Source organism: Peromyscus leucopus, chromosome 22, assembly GCF_004664715.2.
Source record: "Peromyscus leucopus breed LL Stock chromosome 22, UCI_PerLeu_2.1, whole genome shotgun sequence".
Taxonomy (NCBI): domain Eukaryota; kingdom Metazoa; phylum Chordata; class Mammalia; order Rodentia; family Cricetidae; genus Peromyscus; species Peromyscus leucopus.
The window spans coordinates 35,568,591-35,580,751 of NC_051081.1; the positions used below are offsets into that span (position 1 = coordinate 35,568,591).

The 12,161-nt window shown below is 55.9% G+C and overlaps 1 protein-coding gene across 1 annotated transcript; it reads left to right on the forward strand.

The window, feature by feature from the left end:
• The first annotated feature begins 310 nt into the window (after positions 1-310).
• On the forward strand, positions 311-11,764 carry Slc35f6 (solute carrier family 35 member F6). The gene is made up of 6 exons (XM_028874401.2): positions 311-489; positions 7,766-7,838; positions 8,539-8,710; positions 8,928-9,140; positions 9,789-9,899; positions 10,503-11,764. Exons 1-6 carry the CDS (start codon positions 413-415, stop codon positions 10,973-10,975), a joined length of 1,119 nt encoding a protein of 372 aa, XP_028730234.1. The 5' UTR covers positions 311-412; the 3' UTR covers positions 10,976-11,764.
• Positions 11,765-12,161: the final 397 nt, after the last annotated feature.

Sequence of the window (12,161 nt, forward strand, 5' to 3'; positions counted from 1 at the left end):
ACAAAATGCTCTAGGATTGCCTAATCTTCTCTGTATGATCCCAAGCACCCATTTTTACAAACCGGGAGGCTAAGGGCGTGTACTCTCAGAAGCAGAGTGCTTGCTTAGCACGCGTCAGGCATTAACGGGGCGGGGGGGGGGGGAGAAGAAAATACGGTGAGACTGGAGAGAGACAGAGACAGAGAGAGAAAATACGGTGAGCCTGGCCTGACCCTCCAGACCCTGGGCTTCTCCAGCTCGCCAGCCTGCAGACCGACAGCAGCTACGGGGGCGGGGCTGGCGGGCGCGGGGCGGGGCGGGGGCCAGCAAGGTCACGTGACGCTCGGCCCGGAAGCTCTCGAGTCGAAGACACCACCTCCCGGATGACCCGATTTGTAGCTGCGGGTTCAAGTGGTCTCCCCTGTCCACCACTATGGCCTGGACCAAGTACCAGCTGTTCCTGGCCGGGCTCATGCTGGTCACCGGCTCCATCAACACGCTTTCAGCAAAGTGAGTGTCTGGGTCGGGCCGGGAGGGGCCTGCTGGGCCCACGGGTGCGGGGGCACCCTGCACCCTGCCCTGTCACCCTCCCGTCGTCGGCTGCTCTCCAGCCCCACCAGCCCTGCACATTACCGAGAGAGCTCAGTCGCGCTGGCGTGGACGATGGGGTTGAGAGGCTGGGAGGATGCGGGCATCTGAAGCCCGCTTTGATTCGCGGTCACTTCCGTCCCCGAGCCTCAGTTCCCTCATCTTTGAGCCAAAGGGTTGGATCACTTCCTCCCCGGCGCGCTCTCCATGCTGCGGGCAGAGACTGGGCGCCTCCCTGCAGGGGCTGGGGGCCTGCAGAGGAGGTAGCAGGGCTCCCGCAGTGGCCGAGCTGAAGGGATGGGGAAGCCAGGAGAAGGTGGCCATAGGTCGTTCATGGAGAAAGGGGGATTAGAGTACATCTTGATGCTTAGTTGCGACCCTTACGAAAGCAGGAAAGAGAAAGGAACGCTCCAGGTGACTTGTTCACAGCATCAAATGCCCAGCTGGACTTTCTTATTTATTCCTGAGCTTTCTTCTGTCTCACAAACTCTGTCAAAGCTGTGAATGCTTAGGAGAGGAGAAGTCGCTTCATCGGGTGACTGTAAAGTACCTATAGTGTGGGAGAGCAGAAGGCAGAAGTGACCGAGAGGAGGTCCCTGGCTTTGAGATGTTTAGTATCTGAGGTGGAAGAGACAGGTGTGTACATCCATGCCAGTCACAATGGTCCCTCTCCCTTCCCCTAACGGAGGGCACGCGCTGTAGAACCCAGAGTGGAGCCTGTGCGTGTCTTGGACTTATCTGAGTGTCTTGTGATGAGATTCTCACATCAGCTTAGGACAGCTTCTAATGCTCAGCGTGGCTATTCCTAGCCTGTCAAGGCTGCTGTCCCCAGGGAGAATCCAAATGGTCATTTACTGCTTAGATAAACCAAGCTGACTCAGTCATTCCTTTAAAAACCTCCAAACCGGTCAGGTAGGAAGCCAGGGGATCCTCGGGCCCAGGAAGCCCCACCCTCTGAGGCTTCCAAGTCGGGAAGAAGGCTCCCAGGTGAGAGGCTTAACCTTTGATCCTGTCCTTTACCCTGTCTCTTTGCATGGGGCCTCTCAGGATGTCCCCTGCCTCGACCACTATCTTAAGATAGGACCCAGAGCTGGACTGTAAACAGTGTTCTGAAGCAGACAGTGAGAGGATACTCTGTGAGAACGAAGGTCAGGGGGAGCAACAAGCATACCATGATGTGATGTGAGCTTTGAAAATGGCATGGTTAACCAGACAGTGGGGGCGCACACCTTTAATCCCGGCACTTGAGAGGCAGAGGCAGGCGGATCTCTGTGAGTTCGAGGCCAGTCTGGTCTGCAGAGTGAGTTCCAGGACAGCTAGGACTGTTTCACAGAGAAACTCTGTCTCGAAAAGCCAAAAGAAGAAAATGGCGTGGCTAGCCTGCGGTTCCCTCTAGGTACATCCACATCAGCGGCGGGCGGCCAATACATAGCAGCCAGGCCTACCAAGTTCCAGGCCGACTACCTTGGCATCCTTTGACACGGTCTCAGGGAGGGGAGTGAACGGGTTCATCATCCCTGGATGGGAAACTGAAGCACAGAAAACATTCAGTTACATGCAGCTTCAGCTCAGCTCCCAAGGGAGGTCCTCAATCTGAGTCTGAGTGGTCCATCTCTGGAATCCATGCACTTACCCATCAGTTAGGGGTGAGGCTGGATACCTCACCATTCATTTGGGGAGACGAGTCGTTTATATAGTTATTTACCTTTTGAAACAGGGTCTCACTATATAGCCCCTAGCTGGCCTTGAACTCAGGACCCTCCTGCCTTCACCTCCCAAGTCCTCGGTTTACAGGCATCCACCACCATGACCATGGACATTTCATTATTGTTATGAACAGAAACCATCCAGTCCGACCCCTACAGTTTACAAAGGAAGCCCCCAAAGAAGTTGCTTTTTGTGACTTGGCTTACTGATGTCAGGATGATGTTAGGACTGTCCTGCCCTCAAGTCCTGGCTCTGTGGGCTTTCCTCCCTTATCTCCCTACTGTGTCTAGAAGGTATAATCCTATAAATGGTATCCCCTACACCCCCACCCTCGGGGTACCCTCCTTATGGGACTAGACAGCAAGCCCTACCCAGGTCAGGGAATCCTGTCAATCATCCCACTTGCTCAGCTTCAGAGCCTCTGGCAGGCAGACCTGGGCAGTGTCTGAACTGTAAGAGGAGCACATGCTGTCTTTCCCAGAGTCCTTGGGAAGATTGGCAGCCTCCGATGAGGAAGCGTCTGAGAGCATGTGCCGCCTGCCCTGCAGGGACCACAGGTCAGCTCTCTCTGCTGCCTCTCAGCAGGTTTTCAAAGACCACAGAGAGCTATCACATGCCCGTAGAGAGAAAAGCCGTAACTGCAGCCTTGACTAACCCTTACAGCCCTCTCTGGGTGTTGGCCAAGGTCCCCTCCCTGGGAAGTGGTGCTTCTCCTTTTAGTGGCCGTTTCCCTGTCCCCTCACCAGCCACTTCTGTTGGCCAAATCCTTGAGACCAAGCCATTTATGTCGGCCTGATTCAGTGCCCAATGACAAGTACCCATTTCCAAGAGAGCCTCTTTGTCCAGATCCAACTGAGGTTCTCCGCCGGAAGAACCAAGGTCGAACAGACCCTCAAGTTCCCTCCAGTGCTCCCAAGCAGCCCCATCCCAAGCTTCTGAGGGTTGACGAGCCCACCCAGCCAGGGAGAGCTTATGAGCCTGACTTGTGGCTCCTGTCTCCAGCTGTGGACAGGAGACCCTGCCTGGCATCACCAGGCCCTTGTAAGAGAAGACGCGCCCACTGTTCCTTCGACTTCTGTCCTTGGCACTTTGCCCCTGCCCTTTGGGTTCTGTGAATGGCTTGGCGTTGATGCTTCTATGTGGCTACAGGACCAGCTTGAGAGAGCCTGTCCGGAGGGCAGGGCCGTGGGAGGGATAGAACGTGAGACTCAGAAGCTGTGTGATGAGAGGAAGCGCTGGGCCTCTGTGAGCCTCAGTCTCCTCAGCTGTAAAATGGATATGATAGGTTCTGCCCTGTTCCCCCCAAAACTGTAGGAAGGGCTCCTCACCAACAGTGGTGGGAGGACTTGCCACCAAGTATATCCTGTCATAATAGAGGGCCACCTACTCACAGGGAAGCCATGGCCTCTCTGAAGACCCCAGGCTGAGACAAAGGAGCTGTCTCACTAGCTCGACAACCTGTGGGATTCATGAGGAAATGGCAGCAAAATTCTGCAGGACTCAGCAGTGACTGGACACATCAGACATGTCTTCCGTCTCTGCCTGTCACCCCTGCATGCACCACTCTGAGAATGCTGAGCTTTGAGTGTGGGCATGGAAGGCCTGCGGTGAGTGACTCACCACCCAGCACGCTTACTCACCCCACAGCCTGCCTGCTGACACTCAGGGAACCCTGAAAGGAGCTGGCCTCTGCCGGGAGAGGGTATACCCTCTGACCGCTTCAGAAGAAGGTGTCTAAAGAGAGCGGAGACCCATCTGCGGGGCCGGCCCTCCCCTCCCCTCAGCAGGGACAGGCTGGAGTAAGAAGGTTGGGAAAAGTTGAGAGGGTGAAGGCACAGAACCGGATGCTAGCATTCCCGATACCAGCCCTGTTGTACACCGTGATTCCCATGGCCCGTCTTGGACCCTGGATTCATCCGTCCGTCAGGTAAGGGGTGTTGGAGGCAAATGTCCACGTCGTGGCTGTGAAACGTTGGAGACACCACCCAGAGCCCTTCTAGCCTCCTCCGCCTCAGGCAGCAGAGGGCATACAGAGGCTGAATGCTCCCCCAGGAACTTGGAGGACGAGTCCAGTGAGACCACACTGACCCTACCCAAGAGAAGATGATTCTGGCTGCACGTGGAATTGAAGGGGAAAGGGACATACAGTGGTGTGCACTGAGCATCTGCTGGAGGCCTGGTCTTACAGGAATTGAATCATCTACTACTTTCTGACACTTGCCAGCGTTGGCCTGGGAACATCTGGAACGCAACCAGCCTGTGTGACCCAAGGCTGAGCCTTCTGGGTGTTCTGTTTCTGATGGTAAACTATAGCGGGGCTCGACCACAGATATGCACGTTCTCAGCTGGGAAAGCCTGAATGTCTCTCTGCACCCCAAGCCTGAATCGCTCTCTGAAAATGACCATCCTTGTGAGGTTTAACACCAGACTGCCCGTGTAGTGTGCTCTGCGCAGGCCTGGTACAGGCAGAGCTCAGTGAATTGCATGTTTAAAAAAAAAAAATTTGTTTGTGGGGTGCACACTTTTAATCTCGGCAGAAGCAGTTAGAACTGTGTGAGTTCGAGACCAGTCTGGGCTACGTGGTGAGGTCTCAGCCAGCCAGGGCTGCATAGTGAGACCCTGTCTCAAAGGAGGAAAAGAAAAGAAATGTTTGTGAGGCTGAAGAGATGTTGGTGAAGCGGTGCCAGCCAGAAAAGTACCGTCTGACTTTAGGGGTCACAGCTGTCACCCTCAGACACTTTGGATTTTGGATCTTGTCTGTGGAACATGCATAGTGACCCAAGACCCCTACTCTTGTCTCCTCCCAGGCCTGAGGAAATCCACTGGACTGCAGCTGACACCTAGTCCTTTGGTTGGATAAGTTCTGAGATACAAAGAGATTCCATTTCTCCAGTGGGAAGCCAGCCAGCAATGCCTGTCCAGACAAACCAGGCCTACCTTGTAGAGAAAGCCTAGACAACTCTTAAGGAGAAAGTCTTAACTGGGCAGCCGGCCAGCTAACTCTTCAGAAGACAGGCCCAGATTTGTGCCTGTTGCACCATCACGGGCCACCTCAGACCCATGGGAAGTCGATCTCATGGACACTGGGCCAGGGGCCAAAGCACCTATCACATTCCCAAGCTAGCGTCTGCAAGGCTCGGTCAACAGAACCTCTCGGACTGTGCAGGGATGTGCAGGGAACAGCGGGTGGAGAGTGTGGAAGGACCCGTGCTAAGCTCACTCAGACCTCAGTGAGTGTGGGATGGGAGTGAGCATAGATTGTGAGCACAGATTGTGAGCACAAGCAGTAGCCCAGGGTGCTGCTGGGTAATGGCCACACTGCTGTATCCAGCTCTAGAAGGTCTTCTTGGGTGTCAGTCTGTGATGCTAAAGGAATAGCTCCAGGATGAGAAAAATGACTTCCGTAACAACCACTTACCGCTCCAAAGGGAAGCACTGGCCTCAGCTTGTGGTTGGCTGCCATAGGCTTGATATCACTTCCCTTCTACCTCCTGGAGGAGCCCTGGCTTGCTCCCTTACTGGGTCAGTGGCTCTGAGCCCTTCACCTGGCCTCGCCCTTTCCTCTTGCTCAGTGGCCTCCCCTAGGCCTTCGCAGAGGCTCTCTCAACCACAGCAGGCATGAGTTCCCAACGGGCCTGCAGCTTGTCTAGGGCCCCCGCTCATGCCCCATGTCCCATTCTTACCTGTGAGCACAAGAGCCGGAACCAGTAGCAGATGAGGCCCCGGCAATGAGAGAAGTTCTGTCATGGGGTAAGGGCTTTTCAGATCCTTTGGAGCTGAGGCTGGGACTAGCTTCGTCCCGTCCCCTAGCCTTACAGAGCTCCAGATTTCTCCCCTCTAGCCAGTCAGGTTAGAACGTCTCCTTTCGGTTGTCTTTTGTCCATTGTTCCCAAGAACCCTCCAGAAGTACCCCCACCCCCACCCCACCCCTCCACCGCCTGACCCTATCTATCCTTTGGGAACTCGGGCTTAGCTATAATGTGGAAAAGACCTTTCCGGAAGAGCCCTGAGTCTTGACCTTAGAGACGTCCACTGTCTGGTATGGGAACTGCAGTGGGTGTGAGCCCATGCCCATGGGGAACAGCTAATGTGCACCAGCCGGAGTCAGGAGGCAACATGGCTGGTACAGTCAGTGCGTCAGCTGACCTATGATGACCAGCATGAGGGAGGGGCCACCATCTGGCCAGTCTCTTGTCCGGGCCGTATCGTCCACATGGCTTTAGCCCTGGGCCCACAGGAGCACTTCCAGAAGTCAGCAGCCAGGTGGGCGAAGATTAGGAAGGACCGGGGTGGTTGTTCAGAAAAGAGTCGCAAGGTCAGAGTGGCTCCGGGTGGCAAAGGGATCTCCAGCTAGGAAATGGACTCGTCTGGAAGGAAAGTCAGAGGAGCTTTTGTGCTGAGGTGGCAATAATTCAGAACGATGGGTGTAGCTGCCTGAAGTGTGCTGGGAAGGGTTCTGGGTGGGGAGCGTTTCCACCACCGGTCTGTCCGTGGTGGTACTCACTGGCATTTGTACTCCATGGCAGGTGCCACATGCTTTTAGGTAGGCATTAGAAGGGCCTTCTGGGCTGTGAAGGATCCAGTGGTCATCTCCTGGGCCTTAGTGCCCCTCTAGACAAGAGACTAGGTTGACTGGTTGGTTGGTTGGTTGGTTGGGTGGGTGAGTGGATGGTTGGGTGGTTGGTTGGGTGGGTGGTTGGGTGGTTGGTTGGTTGGGTGGTTGGTTGGGTGGTTGGTTGTTAGGTTGGTTAGTTAGATGATTGGTTGGTTAGTAGGTTGGTCGGTAGCAGGTCTCTACACATAACCAAACCTAGCCTCAAACTCACTGTATAGCTCAGGCTGGCTGGCCTTGAGCTCACGTCAGTCTACTTGGCCTGGCCACTTTAATGCTAGGCTTACAGATGTGTGGCCCCGTGTCCAGATGACCAGACACTTTTCATGTACTGGTCCCTGTGACAGTCTGGTAGAGATCAAAGATTTCAAAAGAAGCCAAACAAGTTGCAATAAAGTTACCAAACATTAGAGAGGAAATTTGCTGCCAGGCTTGGTACATGCCTATAGTCCTAGCTCTCCAGAACCTGAAGCAGGAGGAATTCAAATTCAAGCCCAGATTAAATAGTGAGACCTTGTCTCAGGGGGAAAAAGAAGAAGAAAAAAAGAAATCACCTCCTATTTTGCAATGTGTATGTTTAATACACTAAATTTCAAGCCATGGCTTTTAATTTTATTTTGAGGAGTAATGTGTGTAATGCACGTCATATAAACAACACTAATGTAACAATAATACCTGATTTCTGCAAGTTGTACAAGCACAAGTGCTGTGATTCTGTTCGTAGGTCGATGAAACGCTGTCTTAAAGCCCCTCCCCATGGAGACAGGCTCCTCTGAAAAGGAGTGTCAGCTGGGGCCAAGTGTGAGTCCAGCCAGGTGGAGCATCCATCATGCCGCCCGCCCATCTGACCTCCCGTCTACCTCCCCCTCTCTGCTGCAGGTGGGCCGACAACTTCAGAGCTGAAGGCTGTGGGGGAGACAAGGAGCACAGCTTCGAGCATCCCTTCCTCCAGGTACCAGCCCCTCCCCCGGCCCATCTCCAGGCTTCTTCAGCCAGGCACCCCTGGGGCTGCTCTCTTTCCTGGCCTAGGGGTGAGGCTCACCTGGGTTCCCCAAAAGCCGCCTGCCTCTCTCCTCTCCCAGAATAGGGTCCGAATCCAAGAGTACCCCAGGAAGGGGCTTAGTCCTCTGTGGGAGGTCTGTATGATCCTGATGAGTGGTCATGCTCTCACCCACCCCACCCCATCGGGATACACGGACACTAGTGACAGAAGTGTGGGGCACATCTCCCTGGAGCCCAGAACTCCACTGGGATAGGGGACATGGAAGTTACCCCATTTCTGGACTGAGGGTTGGGAGACTCAGATTTATCCCCAGTGCGTGTTAGCAGCTGACTATTGGGCCTTCCGTGAGTCTTCGAACCTGTCTGAGTCTGTGTCCATATCTGGATTGTAGAAGGTTGGCCTGATGGGTTGAGTCTACACCGTGCCACACCCCACAGGGTGTCCATTGAGATGTTCTGGGGCCTGTGGGACCGAGGGACCTGGCTGGCTCCCCACAACTACGCCGCTTTCGTCTGTCTGACATTTGGGGGTTCTAGGGAAGCTCTTGTCTGAAACGTGGTTCTATGAAAGCAAACAAAAACCAGTACTGATGAAGGAGGGCCCCGAAGTCCCCAAGTCAGTGCCGAGTCCCCAAGTCTTGTCCCTGCAGGCAGTGGGCATGTTCCTGGGAGAGTTCTCGTGCCTCGCCGCCTTCTACCTGCTCCAGTGCCGCGCCAGAAGACAGTCCGACTCCAGCGTCGAGACCCAGCAGCCCTTCAGTGCCCTGCTTTTCCTGCCGCCAGCCCTCTGCGACATGACTGGAACCAGCCTCATGTACGTGGGTACGTAAGTAACCTGGCCAGTGTAGGCCACGCTGGAGAGGCCGCCAGTGAATCGGCACCCCCACCCCCACCCCACCCTGGCACCCCCCACCGTCTTCACACGTGCGCATCCAAGACTCGGTGAGCAAGCTCATCTTGTCCCTACTCCCCGGGGACACCTTGGTGGCGGCCAGCCTTTGTCCTTAACGCCAGTCCTCATGTCTTTTTCCTCCGCCAGCCCTGAACATGACCAGTGCCTCCAGCTTCCAGATGCTGCGGGGTGCGGTGATCATCTTCACGGGCCTGTTCTCAGTGGCCTTCCTGGGCCGGAGGCTGGCACCAAGCCAGTGGCTGGGCATCCTGGCCACCATTGCGGGGCTGGTGGTGGTCGGCCTCGCCGACCTCCTGAGCAAGCATGACAGCCAACACAAGCTCAGCGACGTCATCACAGGTGAGGCCCGCTGGGGGACCCGCGGCGGCTCCCCCTGTCCCCTGGGCCCCTCCCTGTCCCCCGGGCCCCTCTCTGTCCCCCGGGCCCCTCTCTGGAAGCCTAGCATAAAGTCGTCCCACAGGTTCACCCGAGCTCTGCCATCTGTGTGCCCTGGGTCGGGTCCTGTACCTAATGGGGACCCGATGGGTTAGAGTGTGAGGGAGCCCAGAAGACGGTGACTGTCCCAAGGGAAGAGACAGACAAGCAGTGTGAGGGAGCCGTCTGGTCCTGTGGCTCCTCTTCGCAAATACAAACTGCTGGTTTGGAGAGGGACAGACGGACCATTTACTGACACATGCCCAGCGCCATGCGTTTCTCGCCCCGGTAACCCAGGACCCGAGCAGACACCACCGCGGCACCATTTTACTATGAAGTGGCCACCCGAGCCACTCAGAATCACAATTACACCCCAAGTGGCCTGTTGTTGTGCGGTCCTCACGCCAAGGCAGGTCGCGGGGCCTTCTGGAACCCCTGGCCTGCCTGCTGCCCTGCCCTCGGGCCAGGAAGTCAGGAGCTGGCTTCTGTCCCTGGATTCCCCCCCCCCCCCCGTCACCTCCCCCCAACCCTGGTCCCAGCGTGTCCCGCTTCACTCACGCCTCTCTTCCCCAGGTGACTTGTTGATCATCATGGCCCAGATCATCGTTGCCATCCAGATGGTGCTGGAGGAGAAGTTTGTCTACAGACACAACGTCCACCCACTCAGGGCAGTGGGCATCGAGGGTGCGTGCGTGCGTGCATGCGTGCGTGCGTGCGTGCACAGGCCTGGGAGCAACGGCCGGTGGGAAGAGGGTGCCAGTCAGCGGCAGCAGCGTGTGCTATGAAAAATATGAAAGGAGCTTAGGGCAGGGGCTGGTAGCCACTTGATAGACTGAGCCTCCATCCCCATAAGGACGTAGGCCAGGTGAGAGGAGCCAGAGAAGAAAAATGATGAAGATACACGCCCCTCTCTCTAGAGGCGGAGACAACAGGAAGGGACCAGACAGTACCCTGAACTTAGACCATTTTATAACTGGGGACCTCACTTGCCGAGCAATTTTTTGGGTCTCTTGGGGCGGGAAAGGTGACCTTGGAACCACAGCTTCCAACAGAGGAGGAGGGAAGAGGGACTCCCCGACAGGGCAAGTTGTGGGTTTGGAAACCAGTGGGGCGTCATTTGCGTGCAATAATAGGTTTGACGTCAGGGCGGAGGGACAGATCCCAGGAGTGGACCCCTCAAGAACCTCACGAAAACAGTGGTTCTGAGAGGAGAGGCTGCCTACCTGTGGGCCACGCCGGGAAGGCCCAGGCAGGGTGGAGAACGTGACGTCTCCTTGCCTCCCCCAGGCTTCTTCGGCTTCGTGATTCTCTCGCTGCTCCTGGTGCCCATGTACTACATCCCAGCCGGCTCCTTCAGTGGGAACCCCCGTGGGACGCTGGAGGATGCCCTGGATGCCTTCTGCCAGGTCGGCCGCCAGCCCCTGATCGCCCTGGCTCTGCTGGGCAACATCAGCAGCATCGCCTTCTTCAACTTTGCGGGCATCAGCGTCACCAAGGAGCTGAGCGCCACCACCCGCATGGTGCTGGACAGCCTGCGCACGGTGGTCATCTGGGCCTTGAGCCTGGCGCTGGGCTGGGAGGCCTTCCACGCGCTGCAGATCCTCGGTTTCGTCATCCTCCTCGTGGGCACCGCCCTCTACAACGGGCTGCACCGCCCACTGCTAGCCTGCCTGCGCAGGGGCTGGCGTGTGCCCTCCCAAGAGGGTGAACAGGAGAGACTGCTGGGTAACAGCCGGACTCCCATCAATGACGCCAGCTGAGCCCCTGGGGGGGTCTCTGCTGCCGCCAGGTGACTGAGGCCATGCAGACCGGTGGGCTGTGAGAGCCCTGTCCCTGAGGCCTCACCCCACCCTTCCCTAGTGACCCCCTTCGGGCAGCTGCTGCCAGAGGGGATGGCAGAACACCGGGTCCTCTTCTATTCCTGAAGCCTGTAACGTTGGGACCCAGCCTCCACAGGCCTGGATACGGCGTCCACTCTCAGCCTTCCTGCTGTGCTAGAGCAAAAACATGAACTCGAACAGCAGGCATTCACAACCCTAATATTCTGTGTTATACACTAACTTGTCCTGGTAGATTACCCAGCTTATGAATCATAAGCCACAAAGAATCCAGTGAGCAGGTTCAAATCGGAACCGAGAGATGTATTCTCCAAACTTGTAACATAGTCCTTAAGCCTGTCCGAAGACCTAGCTTTGGGTCTCGACTGCACATACAGTGTGTGCACCAGATCTAGCCACTCTGGAGCACAGGAGTACATGATGTGACTTCAGTGCCTTGTGGCCCCAGCATTCTGTGGGCCTCTGATTGTCACTAGCCTGAGAAAAGAAAAGTGGTACCTCTCCTCCCCATGGTGGCTTTTTGCCACCCTGCAGCCCTGGCTGTCCTGAAACTCATGATATAGACCAGGCTGGCCTGGAACTCATGATGTAGACCAGGCTGGCCTCGAACTCACAGAGATCCACCTGTCTCTACCTCCTCAGTGCTGGAATTAAAGGTGTACATCATCATGCCTAGCACCTTGTTGATGATTTGATGTTCTGTTCTACATACTCCAGGGCCTCTCTGCTTGGGAAAGACTATAGGGGGATTCCAGGCAGCTCTTGGAAATCATTTCATGAACCCATTTTGTTTTGATTGAAGCAAGGTCTTGTGTAGCAACAGCATTCAACGTCCTCTGTAGCCCTAAGCTGGCTTCAAACTCAGTCCTCCTGTGGAGACAGCGCTGAAATGACAGGAAAGAGCCACCGTGCCCGGCAGAGCTTCCGTGTTTAGGTAAGGAGACCGAAGCCCAGAGTTGGAACTTGTTCAGCAAGAGGGATCTGTCTCTAGCTGTCAGCTTGGGCCAGAGACCTGGGAGAGCTCTGGTCCTGGCAGCTGCATAGCTCTGTGTTAGTGAGACCCAGAGTAGGTGTGCTCACAGCCCCACTCCCAGCAGTCTGGATCCTG